This window comes from Aethalodelphis obliquidens, unplaced genomic scaffold (assembly GCF_003676395.1).
Source record: "Aethalodelphis obliquidens isolate GAN/ISIS:26980383/991018 unplaced genomic scaffold, ASM367639v1 scaffold14, whole genome shotgun sequence".
NCBI lineage: Eukaryota > Metazoa > Chordata > Mammalia > Artiodactyla > Delphinidae > Aethalodelphis > Aethalodelphis obliquidens.
Window position 1 is genome coordinate 30597582 of NW_020837958.1, and position 17379 is coordinate 30614960.

The window sequence follows — 17379 nt, forward strand, 5'->3', positions numbered from 1 at the left end:
GGTTGGAATGGCCATCATCAAAAAATCTACAAACAATAGATGCTGGAGAGGGTGTGGAGAAAAGGGAACCCTGTTGCACTATTGGTGGGAATGTAAATTGATACAGCCACTATGGAGAACAGTATGGAGGTTCCTTAAAATTCTAAAACTAGAACTACCATATGACCCAGCAATCCCACTACTGGGCATATACCCTGAGAAAACCATAATTCAAAAACAGTCATGTACCACAATGTTCATTGCAGCTCTATTTACAATAGCCAGGAGATGGAAGCAACCTAAGTGTCCATTGACAGATGAATGGATAAAGAAGATGTGGCACATATTATACAATGGAATATTACTCAGCCATAAAAAGAAACGAAATTGAGTTATTTGTAGTAAGGTGGATGGACCTAGAGTCTGTCATACAGAGTGAAGTAAGTCAGAAAGAGAAAAACAAACACCGTATACTAACACATATATGGAATCTTAAAAAAAAAAAAAGGGGGGGTCATGAAGAACCTAGGGGCAAGACGGGAATAAAGACACAGGCCTACTAGAGAATGGACTTGAGGATATGGGGGAGGGGGGAAGGTAAGCTGTGGCAAAGTGAGAGAGTGGCATGGACATATATACACTACCAAACGTAAAATAGACAGCTAGTGGGAAGCAGCCGCATAGCACAGAGAGATCAGCTCGGTGCTTTGTGACCACCTAGAGGGGTGGGATAGGGAGGGTGGGAGAGAGGGAGAGAGACGCAAGAGGGAAGAGATATGGGGATATTTGTATATGTATAACTAATTCACTCTGTTAATAAAGCAGAAACTAACACACCATTTTAAAGCAATTATACTCCAATAAATATGTTTAAAAAATTAAATAAATTAATTTTTTAAAAAGATGTTCAAAATAATATAATTTTAAAAAAAAGAAAAATCAGTAAGGACATAGTTGAACTAGGCAACAACATCAATCAACTGTATATAATCAATATCTATAGACTACTTTCACAATAGCAGAACACACAGTTTTTTCCAGCTCACATGGAATGTTCACCAAGATAGATCACATTCTGGGCCACACAACAAACCTTAACAAATTTAAGAGAAAAGAAATCATACAATCTTTGCTCTCAGACCACAGTGGAATTAAACTAAAAATCATTAACAGAAAGCTACTGGTTACAAATGTACCACTCAGGTGAGGGATGTTAATAATGGGGGAGACTGTGCATGTGTGGGCACAGGAGGTATGTGGGAAATCTCTGTACCTTCCTCCCAATTTTGCTGTGAATCTAAGACTGCACTAAAAACATAAAGTGATTTATTTTAATTGTTTGTACTGTGTAAAGAAGGGGAGAAGCCCAAGCTTTCCATCAGTGATCTATGCAGGTGTATCTATGCAACACTGGAGGAGGGGAAACATCAATGTTTAATTATGCTGGAGGTAAAATTATCTGAAAAATGTTGCATGTACTGTGAGTATGAAAATTATATAAAAATCATATTGAAATAGAACAAAGCAAAAAGTTATTAATATTAAAACTACGAACAATTGAGATCCAGCTGTGTGTCAAGCACTATGTATATGTTCTCTCTTATACTCTCAACACTTTAATAAGATGGATATCATTATCTTTGTTTTATAGGTGAGGAAATAACAAGAGAATTTGGCTTGAATTGATTGTATTTCCAAGGTGTCATTGAGGCTCTGAGATGCTGGAACATGGTTAATCTGCTGTAACATCAGGTAAGAGGTCTGGTCCTCCGGCCATGACATTGAGTCAGAGGAGGACACAGGCATGTCTTCCTGCTTCAGGGCTAATGTGATTTGTAGTACCAGGCATGAATTATTTACAGTTCCTGTACCAACATTTGGGAGATTGACAACTTTGCAGTAGGAAAATGTCAGTGCTGCCACTTAAGTAAATTGCTAAAAATTAAAACCAAATCAGACCCATAACAAAATTCGTAAAATAACAATTTTAAATGCCTCAAAGTTCAAAGAAACAAAATTCTAATAACTTCTTAGAATTAATTCTAATAACTTCTTAAGTTGGTATTATGCATTGTTTCACCTTGTCTGAAATTGTGGTTGTTTCAGTAGTGTTTTATTTTGCCAGTGGATGCAGTGGAGGAAAGGGGAAGGGGGAGAGTGCTGGGATTCAGGAGATAAGGTTCTAATTCCTACCTGTAACCCTAAATGATGTGATTTTGAGAAAATCGTTTGGACCTCTATTTCCACATTTGTCAAACAAATCTCTTGGATTGAGAGGTTTTGAAGTTTCTTTCTAATTCTGACATTCTACAAACTTGCTGTAAACTTCATGCTATCTTTAATAGTATCTTTATTTAACACCAAGATACTTACTATTTGGCTTCCTCCATTTGCCCTGGAAGGTACCATTGTCTACTGAAAGAACAGCTGAAGGGGTCAACATGAAGGAGTAAGGAAAGTCATTCTATTTAAGTGATGCAGTTAGAAAAGGCTTCTCCCACCACCAGCTGCTCAATATGAGGAGGGGAGGATTTTCAAAATAGATAGGAGGAAGAGGGGGACAGATACCTTGCCCTTGTATCTCTGACACTAAAGGATGTTATAGTGCCCTCTGAGAGGGGAGAGAAAGCTTGTTGCCTGGACTGGCAGAACGATATTTTTCTCTTTGTCATGAAAATGGATCTACAACTGACTCCTAGTCCTTGCATGGATGCCATGCTTTCTCCAAGTTGTCAGCACATGCTTTGTAATGGGTCTGCTTGGAGAGTTCACCTATAGCCTAAAGCATATATCTAATCGAGCCTGAAAAAGAAAGAAGAAATGAAGAAGACCAATTTCCTAAGAATGATTATGGTCTCTTAGGGAGGTAAGAATCACACAAATGAAATAATTAACCAACAAGGACCCACTGTATAGCACAGGGAACTATCCTCAATATTTTGTAATAACCTATAAGGGAAAAACCTGAAAAAAATAGATATATATGTATAATTGAATCACTTTGCTGTACACCTGAAACTAACACAACATTGTAAATCAACTATACTTCAATTTTAAAATAAATAAATAAAAATAAAGAACAATAAAAGAGAATAAGCATTGTTTTCCTATTGCTGCCATAGCAAATTATCACTACTTTAGTGGCGTAAAACAATACAGACTTATTAACTTACACTTCTGTAGCTAGAAGTCCCACGTCCAACATGGCTCTCACTGTTCTAAAATCTTGGCAGGTTTGTGTCCGTTCTGGAAGCTCTAGAGGAGAATCCATGTCCTTCCCATTTCCTGTTTCTAGTGGCCACCCGTGTTCCTTGGCTCATGGCCCCTTCCTCCATTTTCAGAACCAGTAATAGCGACTTGAGTCCTTCTCACATTACCTCACTCCAACCTCTGCTTCCCTCTTCTACTTGGAAGGAGCCTTGTGATTTTACTGGGCTCACCTGGATAATCCAGGCTAGTCTCCCCATCTGAAAGTCCTCAATTTAATCGCATCTTTAAAGTCTCCTTTGCTGTGTAAAGTAGCAAATTTGCATTTCCAAGGATTAGGATGTGGTTGTCTGGGGGCAGGGGTCCTTATTGTACCTACCATAATAAGTAAATGTTGGGCTGACTGGCAAGGACAGTGAATGCTGGGGCTTGGAGAAAGAGGCAGCCGTGGGCTGGAGCACTGAGGAAGTCGCCCAGAGCAGGTGGGCCAGAGCCCGAAAGTGGCTAAATAGAGGGGAGGTAACAGAGTGCCTGAAAAGAGAGTGCATCTAGTGGGGTGTGGGGCAGGGGGTGAGGAGACCACTCTTTATATCATGTGCCATCCTCTGTCCCTCTTCTTGAGAATGGTACCTCCCTGAATCTACAACCTGTATGGCTGGCTGCATTGAAATCTCAAGTATCAGATGTTCCTCCTCTAGCAACTTCCAGTTTGCGTTCTTCAATATTCCTGTTCATATGTGCTACAGAGCAAGGGGGGCTATTGAGCGAACTGTTGTCACATTTGGTGAAACTCCAGTAGAGGTGGGAAACGGACTGCTTTGTATCACATAACTCCAGGCCTTGACGGGTTATTGGTTAGGATGCAGTTAAATCCTGAAGTTGGTGCTTGAACTTTGAGCCCCATCCCTTAGATACTTCTACTAGATCCCTTTGACAATAACCAAACAACAAGGCTTTTAATTAAGTGAGGATTGTATTAAAGCCCACCTGAAAAAACTCACTTTATTTTTATAACCTGTATCCAGTATTTAATGATGCATGCAGGTGGGCAGGCAATAGGGAATTGTTAACACATGGAAGATGCACGTGAGCCCCGGGACTTCACTGCTTGAACTTGGAGAAACTTTCTAATGTGCCCGTGCTCCCAAGAGACATGTGATCATTATTTAGGCGTCAGGCTCCTGGAGCTTTGATGTATGATTCCCTGATCCCTCGATGGGAATGCCAACTGCCATTAGAGCCTAGAACCAAGAATACAACATCAGTGGATTTTTAGGTTAGGCAAGGAATGAGAAAGGCATTTATGGCAGAAGGAAGGAATGGGATATCGTGTCTGTGGGGTTTTCCTGGCCTCTCATTCTTGGAAAATAAAAGGCCTAGCTTATTTTCCTGTAGCATAGAGGTGACTTGACCTGGAAGGCTGCTTTTAATCTTTTTTAATCTCTTAATCATTTATGGGAAAGTATCATATAATAAACCTCATAGAAAAATCTCAATTAATTTCCCAAGTCAAAAATTAATAGATACTACTTTCTCAAACCTCAGTGCAAAACCTGGAACTGAATAAGTGAAGCATAGTTTTAAAAGTTATTCTAAATTTTAAAATACTCTTTTATACAACTTCTGAGTCAAAGTGAAAATCAAAACAAAAGCTATAGACTATTTTAAATATGCAATCTTTATATCTTGTAAACATGTCAGTGGTTACAGATGAACTCAGAGAACGAAATCCTAGCATTACATAGTTTCATAATTTACTTATTAACTCAACAAATATTTATTGAGCGCCTATCATGTTCTATGGAATTTTCTAAGTTCCAGGGATATTGCCAAGGATACATGTAACTTCCCTCATAGAGTTACATGCTGGTGGAAGGACATAGACAAAAAAAGAAAAAATAATAAATATATAATATTTTAGATAGTAGTAAGTTCTATGAATAAAAAATTAAGCTGAATAATCAGGTGATAGTAATCTGAGAAGGAATGTACTTTTGTATATGGTGGTCAGGAAAGTCTTCTCTGAGGTGGTTCGTCAGAGTTCTAAAGGAAGGGAGGGAATCAGGCATACAGACTTTTGGGGAACAGCATTTTAAGCAAAAAAATAATTAAAAATAAATAAGTGCAAAGACCCTGAGGAAGCTGGGAATGAAACAAGCGATGGGTTATTTTGCAAGAGAGCAGAGACATGATATGACTCAGATCATGTAGTACCTCAGACCCACAGGGAACCAGAGAGTTGACTACAAACACAAAAGAGAAGAAGACTTAACTCCTCATTTAATAAATATTTACTGAATGCTGCCTTGTGCCAGGCATACTGTTCAGTGTGTAGGGGATTCAGCAATGAACAAAATAGCCATATTCCTATCTATGTGGAACTTAACATTGTTTACATAGGATGGGATACATATGATAAATTAACTAAAATATATGCTATGATGGTAGTAAGTAGCAAAGAGGTAAAAAGAAAAAAGCAAAGAAGGGTTAGGGTGGCTTGGCAGGTGAGGGACAGTATCAGAAAGGTTAGCCAGGGTAGGTGATATTTGAATAAATATCTGGAGGAGGTGGGGCCATGGGATAAGAGCATTCTGCAGAGAGGTACGAGCAGGTGCAAACACTTGAGGGGGTCGGTGCTGGTGGATATAGAATGAGGGGTAGTAAGAAGGCCAGTGTGAGGTGGTGAGAGGAGAGGAAGGGAAGATGAACTTGGACCTTGTAAGCTATTGCAATGCCCCAGGTGTTTACTCTGTGAGATGGGGACTCAGTGGAGTATTCTGTACCTAAGGGAGATATGGTCTGATCTACCTTTGCAACTAAAGTTGGGCTACTGTGTTGAATACAGACTGAATGGAAGCAAGGGTCATAATTCTGTGTGCTTCTGAGGAAATAATAAAGTCAGTGAGTAGAAGGGGATGACTTTTCCAATTAAAGAATCCCACTTAACTGACTGTCTACCAGTAAAACTGGCTGCCCAGTAACCTTGGAAGTTATAGTCAGCAGTTGGTCACCAGCATTTCCAACAGATGCCAGGGATGTTGATGCTGTGAAATTCCTATATCAAATAAGCCTTTACATCCTATGATATCCCAGATTCCTTCTAATACTAAGCATCTCCGATTCTACAGCATGTATCACCTCAATCTCCCCCAGTTAGAATATAAGCTCCATGAATGCAGGGGGTTTTGTCTGTTCTGTTCATTGCTGTGGTCCTGGAGCTCAAATAGGGTGAAGCATATAGCAGACACTCAATGATTATTTGTTAAATATAGGAATGTCTCTGTTAAACTTATTGCAGGACCTGAGCAACGCACTTTTCTTCTCTGCACAGCAGAGAGTAAAAAGTTGGATTAGATGGCATCTGATTATCTTTCCAGGTCTGCCAGTGTGTGATTCCCTTTCAAACTGTGAGCCGTTGTTCTAACGGGCTTTTCAGGCTATGGGGTGTATGAAGGGGTGCTGTTGGGAGGAAAGGCAGGGATGGGTAAGGGCAAACCTGAGTCAAGGAGAAGAGAACAGATAACTTCTGGGGCTGGGGACCAGGGCACTCTCTGAAAATAAATGTGAATATCTCTTTGAGATACACAGGGTTCTAATTCCAGTAAAGGTGTTTCACTAGACACTGAGGATACAGGATACCGAGGATCCACCCCAAACATGGTATCATTGCCTCGTTTGAGCCCGCCTGGTCAACAGAATGTCACAGGTCCCTGAGGTTCTCATGGGATAAACAGCATAAATAGCAGCAACACTCCTTTTAAATGTATTGAAAATACATTTTTTATCTTGATGAAGTGCACAAATGAGAACATTTCTTTAAAGAGAGAGTTCCATTGAGGCTCAGCATTACTAGGCATCTCCAGACACCCACAAGGCAGCGATTTCATGTGCCCCTGAGGTTTAGCAGAGCAGCCAACAGGTTGACTGACAGGGCCCAGATTTTCTACCAGATAAGCCAGTGAGATATGCGTCATATTTATTGAATACAGAATCGAATATATTGATAAAAAAGATGAACACTGGGTAGCTGCAATGATTTTATTCTGCATTTAGTTTATTTCAAACAAAAGAAGTGTTTTCAATGTCAAGAAGCATGCATACATGGGTGTCTTCTAGGCTATTTTTTTTGTAAGTTGCTTTCATTGCAAACTAAAAGAAGTAGAGTTCAGCTTCATAGCGACCTAGGAGAAAAAAGAAGTAACAGCTATTACTTACTAGTTAAGAGGCTCTTGTCATGTATTATCCCAATTACTTTTTATATTGATGATACTATTGTTGCCTTCAAGTTAGATGTGGAAGCTGAGGCTCAGAGAGGGTCTAGCCCATGTCGTATAATTAGTAGAGGACAGACACAGGATTTGAACCCAAGTCTATACTCTGAATTCAGATGTATATGACACTGTAGAGTATCCTCCAAAAGGATAGGGTAATTACCTTTCAAACTCAAATGCTAGGATAATCACAATTATAACCCAGGGAACTGTGTTTTAAATAAATAGGATCTATATTTCCTGAAGGATCTCAGTGGCACAGGGAGAAACTGGAAAAACAGAGAGAAATGAATCCAAGTTTTAGGGGTTTCAGCTGTTGGGACTGTCTGTTCCTTCTTCAGACACTGGTGTGGGTGCCTTCCCCTGTGGATTTTTCACCCATATGAACCCACAGAGGATTAGAGTGTGGACTGCACCCCTGCAATACCCAGTCATTTATCCTCCCACCTGACAGTACAAAGGGCAGTCACCTTCTTCCTAGAATCATTTCGCTGCTCAGATCCAAAAGTTCCTGCGACGGCCACCAAAGACTTTGAAGCCCATCTTGGTGGGCAACATGTTGCTCTTCACCATGCTCCCAGATCTGCTCAGCAAGCCTGCCAGCCGATGGGTCGTGCAGGTTGCAGTGTTGCAGGCTCTCTTCCGGGCAGTGATGCTGATTTGCAGGATGGAGAAAAAGAAAAAACCTGTTAGTGAGAGCTTGAGTGCAGGTGCTGCCCCACAGGATCATCATGGAAAATTACTGCTCTCAGAGGCACCAATAAACCTTAAGTACTTCTGCTAGAAACGGTCATCACAGCAGAAAATCATAGGCCATTAGGGAAAATGCCACAATCACTCCCCATACACATTTCCAGGGGTGTCAGAAAACCCAAAGGTGCCTCTGGGATATGCTTTCCTGAGCATGAAGGAGGGAGCGGATGCCCTGTGCTGGGTGCGGCAGGGAGTCTCACCTGGAGCCCCGTGTCTTCTGCTCCTTCTCCAGCTCACGGGCCCTCATCTGCTCATAGTCATTCACCATTGCAGCCAGTAGGAGGCGGAATTCCTCCTCATTGAGTGTAGCAGGATCAAAATGACTATCAAAAGCCAACCTAGGGAGGGGAAGCAAGCCCAATACAGGCTTTGAGCCCCTGACTACCCCCTCCCCAGGATAAGCAGCCAGGTTTCCTGGTTTCTGCAACTTCCCCTGAGGATGTGGCTGCCCCAGCTCTCAATGGACAGAGCATGAGGTCAGTATCCATCCAAAAATTCTGCTTCACCAGAATTTAGGCTCTGGTGTGACCTAAAAGAAGTAGTTTGCTCCAAGTGGATCATATAGGCTTGTGAAAGCTGGTGGTTAGATTTTCAAGAATTTTATGAGCTTAGTGTTGAATACAGCCATTATTAAAAATTAAGTGATAATGATAGTTTGAATCTGAAAATCATTTCACTTTAATGTAATTTGAGGGTGAGAAATTAAATGTATAGGTAACATATCAGATTTAATAACAAATAACAAATTTATTGGCAAAGAGGTTAGAAGATAGGATGTAATCTGTTTCTCAAATTGCGGTTATATTAGTAAATAGGTTTGCTAAAAATACAAATATTTGGTAAAAAGCAATGTTATATGAAATTTACAATAACCAGTACTGTATATCTTATGTGTGTTTGTACATATCTTTGTCTCATAAACAGTTTATGATAAACTTATATATACGTTTACATTCATACATTACCACCACCACCACCCCACCCACAACCCCACCAAGAGCCAGATTCAGCACAGCACAACTGAGAACAGAATTTTATGATCCAGGGACAGAGGGAGGTGGGAGTGCTCCTGGCAGGGCTGTCTCACCTGAATGGCGATGAGTGGAGCACGCCTGCCTGGTACAAGACCAGGATGCTGAGGACCAGGAAGGGGGGGAACTTCCAGAAGACCATGACGACTCTCTGCAAGGGAAGAATAACATCAGCACCTGGAGAATAACAATTTCCATGAGCCCACAGACCCAGGCTCTGTTCCTGCCTCTGCCCCTAACTCCCGGGCGTCCAGCTTCAGGCTGGACATGTCACTCCACTTCACCATCGTTTCCTCCTCTACCAGGTGGACTGCTGGAAGATCCAGTAAGCCTGCAGCATGCTTGGTTTAGCAAAGAAACCTAGTGGGACAACTGGGTGAGGAGATCTTAGTCTATAGCCCCCACCCCATCACTCCACTCACTCTCACATACAACCTGTTGGCCAGGACTCCTGGAGGACAGAGTCCGAGTACCTGTCACCACAGCTTTTCCCACTGTGCAACCCAGAGCTGTCCTCCTGGTGCCGGGCTTTTGCACATACATGGAGGGGGGAGGGGATTACCGAGGACAAATTTCTGCCGTTGGAATCCCTGAGAAACTGAAGAACCACATTCTACTGCTCAGCTGCTCCACACTTTGGTAGAGAGTGCCCTGTAAGAATCAAGCTGGAAGGGTCTCAAATTGGAACCCAGGACTTAAACTGGGAAAAAAGTTCCCAGAACCCGCAACGGGGGCTTGCGTTTAAAGGCTGCCTGCCCCTCAGTCACTGCACCTATTTGGCTCCCGCTTGCGCTGGCCCAGGTTCTGAAGCATTTCCCGCGGTCCGCTAGGCACAAGACGTGATCCGTGAGAGCACCATCTGCACAAAACTATTCCTGCGTCCAGATCTGCTTGCAGTGCCAGGGGAGCTCCAGCATCCCAAACTGACCTAAGCACGTGTGCTTCGGGAAAGGAAACTGGAGCCCGCCTCAGCGCGGGGAGAGTGAAGCAGGGAGTGCGTGAACTGAGACCATCCAGTGTTACCTGTGGAAGACGCCTGGGATGCATTGCAGAGTAGTGCAGGTTGTGTGAAATGACCTAGACAGAAGTGGACAGAGCCTTTGAGACTGGAAGAGATCAGCTAAGAAAAAGTAATGGAGAGAGAGAAGGAAGAGAGGGGAGAGAGAGAAAAGCAGAATCCCAGCTAAGCAGGAATCTCCAGGCTTACCTGGCAGCAGGAGCCAGGTGGCTTGGAGCAGAGGAGGGAGCAGTGGCAGTAGCTTTGGCTTCAGGCGATGGCACGGTGGCAGAAGTGGCAGTGACACTCGAGCTGGGCAGTGCGTCTGATGCCTCCCAACACCAGCAGCTGCTCTTATTCCCGCTGCTCTGGGTCTGGGGTGGTCCAGGAGCTCTGGGCAGCCAATGAGGGGAAGGATCTGAGCCCCAGAAGGATTGTGTCATCACTTGCGTCCAGAACCTGGAGCATCCAGAAGGACCACCCCACTTGTATTTGCATTGAGGTCATTGACGGCGGGGGCGGGAGGGGGACGTGGGGGGGTTGGTGAGGACCAACGAAAAACACAGGAAAAGTGAGTAGGAATTTGAGGACAGTTTGACGTCATGGTTAACTTCACCTGTTCGGTTTCGCAGGTTTTGAACACGTACGTGTCCCACTCCATCCCCAACTGTGAGATCTTGTCGGGCAGAGTCCAGCATTACAAGGAATGCTGTCTCCCCTAGGTCTGACCGCAGACCTCCGTGCAAGTGCAGCTTTGAGGGTTAATGCACAGTAGAGTTGATGATTCTGTGCCCAAGCAGGGGGTCTGATTCAGGCAGCTGGAATCACGAAAAGGAGGGCAGGGTTTGTGGGTATCAGACACAGAGGATCAAAAACTTTGTCACACTGGAACTCTGTTGCAGCTGTTCCTTTTCCAGGTGGAAACATCGTGGGCTAGTAACTTCTAGTGCCTCAGTATACTTATCTATGAAATGGGGATCATATTCTCATCTTGAAGGAAAGTTATCATTACTAAGTGTGTACCTGTTATCTGCCCAGGTAGGGATCTAGAAGTGCTTACCAGGGAAGTTCATAGGGGATTCTGTGGGATCGCAATCCATCTTCCCAATCAGCACCCTGTGCAGCTGCCTGGAGTCATGTTGGTTGGTCCATCATGTGGGTTAATTGGGGGCTGGATGCCCTGCTGGGCCTGAGCACGCAAGTGCAAGGCTAAAAGCTTCCAAGTGGACCTCTAGCCCCACGCCTCCTCCCCCACCATTCATCACCTAAAGTTCAGCCTCCTTCTGGAACCATTTGCCCAGCTGCCCCTTGCTTCCGGCTGCTGTTTGCCAAGACGTTCCAGTGACCTGTGATTCCAGCCCTGCACCCACGTCTACCGCAGTTCAGTCCTCTGCTAGAAAGCCCGCCAAGCTTGATGGTGCTGAAGAGTCCAGCGGAGTGCAATCCTCGCTCTCACTTCAGTCATACACTGCACACACACAAACTCAGTACTTTCTCCAAACATGTGCCCAGTCCCAAACCACAGGCACTCACAAAATGACACTGGCGCTCAGCGGCATCCAGGTGATGCGCTCAGTCCCGCCCTAAGTATGCGCAGAGCGGCATGATTAGGACCTGCATCCACGAAACCTGCACCGACTCTCAGTAAGTGTGCTCCGTAAAGCCCAATTACCCAGCAACCTCGACTCTCCTACACACTGCCCAGCACGTTTCTGGATCTCTCTGTCGGAGCTCCTGCTCTAAGCCTTCCAGGAAGGTCTGAGGTGCTGACTTGCCATCCTCAGCAGATAGAATGCAGAAAACGAAGCTTCTCACTGTCCGCAGTATCGCTGGGTCTGAGCACATAGCGCAAGATCCAAGCAGCCTGTACAGACCCTCCAGCGCGGCAAGCACTGCGGCGGCATCGCGGGGCGGTGGAATAAAACACGGATCCCAGGTAGCTGGTTTTCTCAGGTGGAACTGAAACTAGCCGAAACGAGCCACTAGTGACCCTAGCCACAGGTCCACGCCCCAAACCTCAGTGTCAAGAAGCTTCAGTGTTTTGTTCGACACGGCAGCTGCCTCGCGGCACATCTCTTCCCCTTGCAGGTTGGTGGTCCCCAGGCTCAGGACACCTAACTTCCAAGATGCCCTTATTCCAATTTTCTGCTTCTTAACCGCAGCGGTGGCACTGATGCAAGCGAATAAAACCTTGGGGCAGGGGAACTGGATATCTGAAACTGGCTGTCCTCAGGCAGGGCGGTCGGGGATCCGGGGAATGGAATAACCGGTTGGAAGCGCGCAAGTGCACTTGGGCGCGGAGCCGGGAAAGGCAAGATGTGCAAGGGAAGGATTCAGGATGGCGGATCGCGGGTTCAGTGCATCTTGGAGTCTCGAGGCAGAGATCGGGGGCTGAGACCCAGACCGGGGTTAGGGAACTCAGTAGCAAGACTAAATTGGCGAACGCGGCAAAGCAGATACTGTGCGGCATGTAAATTGGGCTCTGCCACTTAAGACTGTTGTTGGGGAGGCTTTAAAACTCAGGTGCAAAACGCTTCTGCCGACATGACTTCCAAGACCTGAGGTTTCTGACGTATCAATCTTCTGAAATCATTTGTAAGTACGTGTGCCGGGGAATTGCCTTTTCCTATTGAGAGAACCATTGCTTTCACCAGTGCAATGGTGATGACAAAATGGTTAAGAAAGGGCTACTTTAGAAGCCGAATTTGTAACCATGTCTCTTTGTGGGCTCAGAACTCTACCCCTGGCTGCCACGTGTGCCTTCTACCTTCAAAGCCTACATTCAGTCCCCCTTCTGAAATCTTTGGTGGTTACAAAGGGCTAGCGGTGTGAGGCAGGTTACAGGGTCTGTACCCAGAAGGTGCTAACGTAGCCTCCAGCAATTTCAGCTTTTCTTGAAAAAGTCTCCCCAGATAGCGAGGGACTGACATGAACTCATCCCTCAAGTACTCTGAATTTCTAAGGAGTCCTGGTGCTGAGCTGGGGGCAAGGTAAAAAAAAAAAAAATCTTTGGCACTTAGCAGCATGTGTTGCACACCAGGTGGCACTCACCCAATGTTTGTTAAATAATGGAAGATAATTTACTGTGGCAGATTTACCAGCCAGTCTCACCGCTATTATAGGACTCTAATCTAATCCCAGCCAGCAGAGAATAGGCACCTAGCTAAGTAGCGCAGCTTTTCAATAGGATTTCGAAATTGTGAGCTCATTTGAGACACTCTTCTCAATTTATTTGACATGCAGAGTTGGTTTCCCCATGGAAATTTCCAGGAACAAGACAGAGAAAGGAAGGTTAACCCTAGGTTCTTTCGGACGTCTAGAGTCTCCTAGTATGAGATACAAAACCATTCTCCTCTGAGCCCGTTCCTGATTTACCAAGTGAACTCAATGTTTAGACCTTACCATGTGCACCTTACTTATGTTGCATCCAGCCCTACCTGAGACTTCTTTTAACTGAAGCACTTAACAGAAATTGAGCTTGAGAAAGTCACCAAGGAAAATATTGATTTAAAAATAGTTACCTGATTATTTGGCACTTGATTGTACAGTCTTATTTCATTACCTTTTTTTTAAAATAAATTTATTTTTGGTTGCATTGGGTCTTTGTTGCTGCGCGTGGGCTTTCTCTAGTTGTGGCGAGTGGGGCTACTCTTCCTTGCCGTGTGCGGGCTTCTAATTGCGGTGGCTTCTGTTGCTGCGGAGCACGGGCTCTACGCACATGGGCCTCAGTAGTTGTTGCACGCGGGCTCAGTAGTTGTGGCTTGTGGGCTCTAGAGTACAGGCTCAGTAGTGTGGCACCTGGTCTTAGTTGCTCCGTGGCATGTGGGATCTTCCCGGACCAGGGCTCGAACCTGTGTCCCCTGCATTAGTAGGTGGATTCTTAACTACTGAGCCTCCAGGGAAGTCCCTCATAACTTTTAAACCTGGAAATCAGGTTTTAAAGTTTAAAAGGGGGAAACAATCTAGTTTGGAAAAAACATTTTTTACAACATTCTGATAAACTCTAACTGCAGTGTTTATTTCCATACTTTTAGCTTAGATTCCTGTGCTTTGTTTCAAAACTTTTTTCAATTGAGATATAGTTGATTTACAATGCTGTGTTCATTTATTCTGTGCAGCAGTGATTCAGTTTTATATATATATATGTACATATTCTTTTAAATTTTCTTTTCTATTACGGTTTATCTCAGGTAATTGAATAATCTATAGGTCCATCCATGTGGCTGCAAATGGCATTATTTCATTCTTTTTTATAGGTGAGTAATTTTGTACTATATGTACACCTTTTTAAAAAATTTATTTTAATTGAAGTATAGTTGATTTACAATGTTGTGTTAATTTCTACTGTACAGCACAGTTATTCAGTTATACATATTAATACATTCTTTGTCATATTCTTTTCCGTTATTGGTTTACACAGGATACTGAATATAGTTCCATGTGCTATACAGTAGGACCTTGTTGTTTATCCATTCTATATATAATAGTTTGTATCTACTAACCCCAAACTCCCAATCCATCCCACCCCTCCCCACCTCCCCCTTGGCAACCACAAGTCTGTTCTCTTTGTCTGTGAGTCTGTTTCTGTTTCATACATAGGTTCACTTATGTCATATTTTAGATTTCACATATAAGTGATATCATATGGTATGATATGATACTTCACCTAGTGAAGTAAGTCTTTCTCTTTTTGACTTACTTCACTTGGTATGATAACCTCTAGGTCCATCCATGTTCCTGGGAGTAGCATTATTTCGTTGTTTTTTCAGCTGCGTATCTTGTGCTTTCTTTATTGAAAAATTTTTAGAAGATGATTTATCAGAGTGTGCCAGAGACCCATATCTTGTTGAAATTCTGGGATTTTTTTCAAAAATTTTCCAGTTTTATTGAAATATAATTAACATACAGCTCTGTTGAAGTGTATGGTGTCCAAAATAATGATTTGACTTAGATGTCATGAAATGATTATCACAATAATTTTAGTGAACATCTGTCACCTCATATACATTGGTTGAGAATTATGTGAATTTCCATGCGTTTAAAAGTGTTACACCTAAAGGCTTACTCCTTTAATTCTGTACAATTTGTGTATGAAATAGACTGAACAACAACAAAATCACAACAGTAACAACCTCAGCAGCAGTAGCAACAACACCTACAATAATTCATTCTCCTCAGACTAGGGGAAGTTCAGAGCAGTCCAATTCACTGGAGAATATCAAATGAAAATTCACTGGACTGGGTTCTGCATGTAAGGAACTTGGAAGTCACTACTTTGTCCTAACAACAAGTAAAAAGCTGAAGAGACTGGAAAAACAACTCTTCTGGAATCCTTAAGAAACGTGAATACAAAGCAAACCTTTGCCCCCAAGACTGAGGAGACAGGCAGTGGGTGATGGCTTACTGGAGCAGAGATCACAAGGGGAAACCTCAGTGGGAACAAGTGCCTAGAGCCAGTGCTGTGGTAGGAAAACCTGAACTGTAACTGAAGAACTGCTAGAGACACAGCGTGGACAACTCTGAGAGTTAAAAACTCCGTCACCCAGTCATAAGGGGTCCCCTACAGTTGTGTGAATTTTAAGTCCTGGTGCTCAACAGGTTCTCACAGTACATAGGAGAGAAATATACGCTGGTGGGATTTGCCTCTACAAGCTGCACTTGGTTCTCACAATAGGTAGCAGAGAAAAATCCCCTTGTGCATCCAGAGAGGGAGGGGAAAGGAACCATTTGGAAATACACCAAATCACCATGTTTCTAAGAAGGCCTGCCCTCAGGAGACACCACTTAGCCAGAGCCTAACCTGAAGGCATATCATCCTGGCCAACGGACCAGGGGAAGGGAAATCCCCAACTACAGGCAGCTCTAGGCTTCCAACTGCCATTAAGGAGTCTAGGACCAGGGACCAGTGGATTTTTAGCTTAGACAAAGAATCAGAAAGGCATTCATGGCAGCAGGAACAAAGAGGATGCCACATCCGTGGGGGCTTCCTGTCTTCTCGTTCTTGAATATGAGAGGACCTAGCTGACTTTCCTACAGAGCTGAGTTGACTTGCCCTTGGGGTGCTCCTCCCAACCACACAGGGACCACCTTTGCGGCAGGTACCAGGAGAGTTTCCTTCCCAAATCCAGAGGCCATTTCTAGGGTGACTTCAGCTGCCAGGGAAAATGCTGAGTGTGGTAAACCAGGGCCAGGCTGGTCACTCTGAAGGGTGGACAGGCTCAGCAGGTAACACCAAGGAACTACTCTGGGTGGGTTCCTCTGAGATGACTCAAATTCTCCCTTGGTTCAGAGTCATCCAGAATGGCTCTCCTCTCCCTGAGTAAGAACAGTGATCCATGGAGAAGAGGGATAGAAACAGGAATCTTCTCACTGTATGAGGAAGTTCCTTACACAGACAGCTCCTTTATGGGCTCTGTTGGCGAACCATACTGTGCACATGAGGGGACTTCCTCTGTAGCTGAAGTCTCCTGGGATTGGGAAGAGTAAGGTATTAAACAACTGAATTTGAGTCCTGCCTTTGTGACTCACTTATGTCCTTGAGCAGATAACAATCTCTCTGAGCCACAGTTTCTCAACGTGTAAAATGGGGAGTAATAATATTTTATGTTAAACACCAGACACATTGCTTGGCATGAAGGAGGTACTTAAGAGTGGTGTCTATTATTATATAACAAAAGCTTATCTGACTATATCAGCTCAATAAGATAAATTAAGTAAAATCAATACACACTCCTCTACCTTCTTAAGAGGAAGGCAATCTGTAAGTGTTTCATTCTCAAAATAAGTCCAAAGCCACAACAGAATGAATCTGCCTTCCCCAAACCTCGAAGATACCTGCCTGGTCATGATGTAGGCTCATTGCTCAGAAGGACTAATGACAATTTATATTAAACATCTGGCACGTTGCCTGGCAGGGAGCAGGCACTTAGGAATCATCATTATAACAAAAGCTCACCCCTACCCCTCAAGTGCCAAATCACATCAGCTTGTTTGAAAAGCTAGTATAATGCTTTGTATACTCCTCTACTTTCTTAGAAAGAATAAACTGAATATAATTTAAATCCTTTCTTGAGGATCTATTGACACTATCATAAAATTATTACTTAATGCGCTAGCATAAAGACAGTGCTGCTCTCGGGGT

General features: G+C 43.6%; 1 protein-coding gene across 2 annotated transcripts; it reads right to left on the bottom strand.

Annotated features, from left to right (window-relative positions):
- Positions 1–7214: 7214 nt before the first annotated feature.
- LOC113625222 (calcitonin receptor-stimulating peptide 1-like) lies at positions 7215–10560 on the bottom strand. 2 transcript variants are annotated; one of them, XM_027115705.1, is made up of 5 exons: positions 10449–10560; positions 9298–9392; positions 8411–8548; positions 7928–8112; positions 7215–7367 (listed from the first exon to the last, which is right to left on the bottom strand). In XM_027115705.1, exons 2-4 carry the CDS (start codon positions 9381–9383, stop codon positions 7953–7955), a joined length of 384 nt encoding a protein of 127 aa, XP_026971506.1. In that variant the 5' UTR covers positions 9384–9392; positions 10449–10560; the 3' UTR covers positions 7215–7367; positions 7928–7952. The 2 variants fall into 2 exon arrangements, with proteins under 2 accessions (XP_026971506.1, XP_026971505.1); XM_027115704.1 differs by lacking the exon at positions 10449–10560 and adding an exon at positions 10265–10314 and having other exon boundaries at positions 7236–7367.
- Between the last annotated feature and the right edge of the window lie 6819 nt (positions 10561–17379).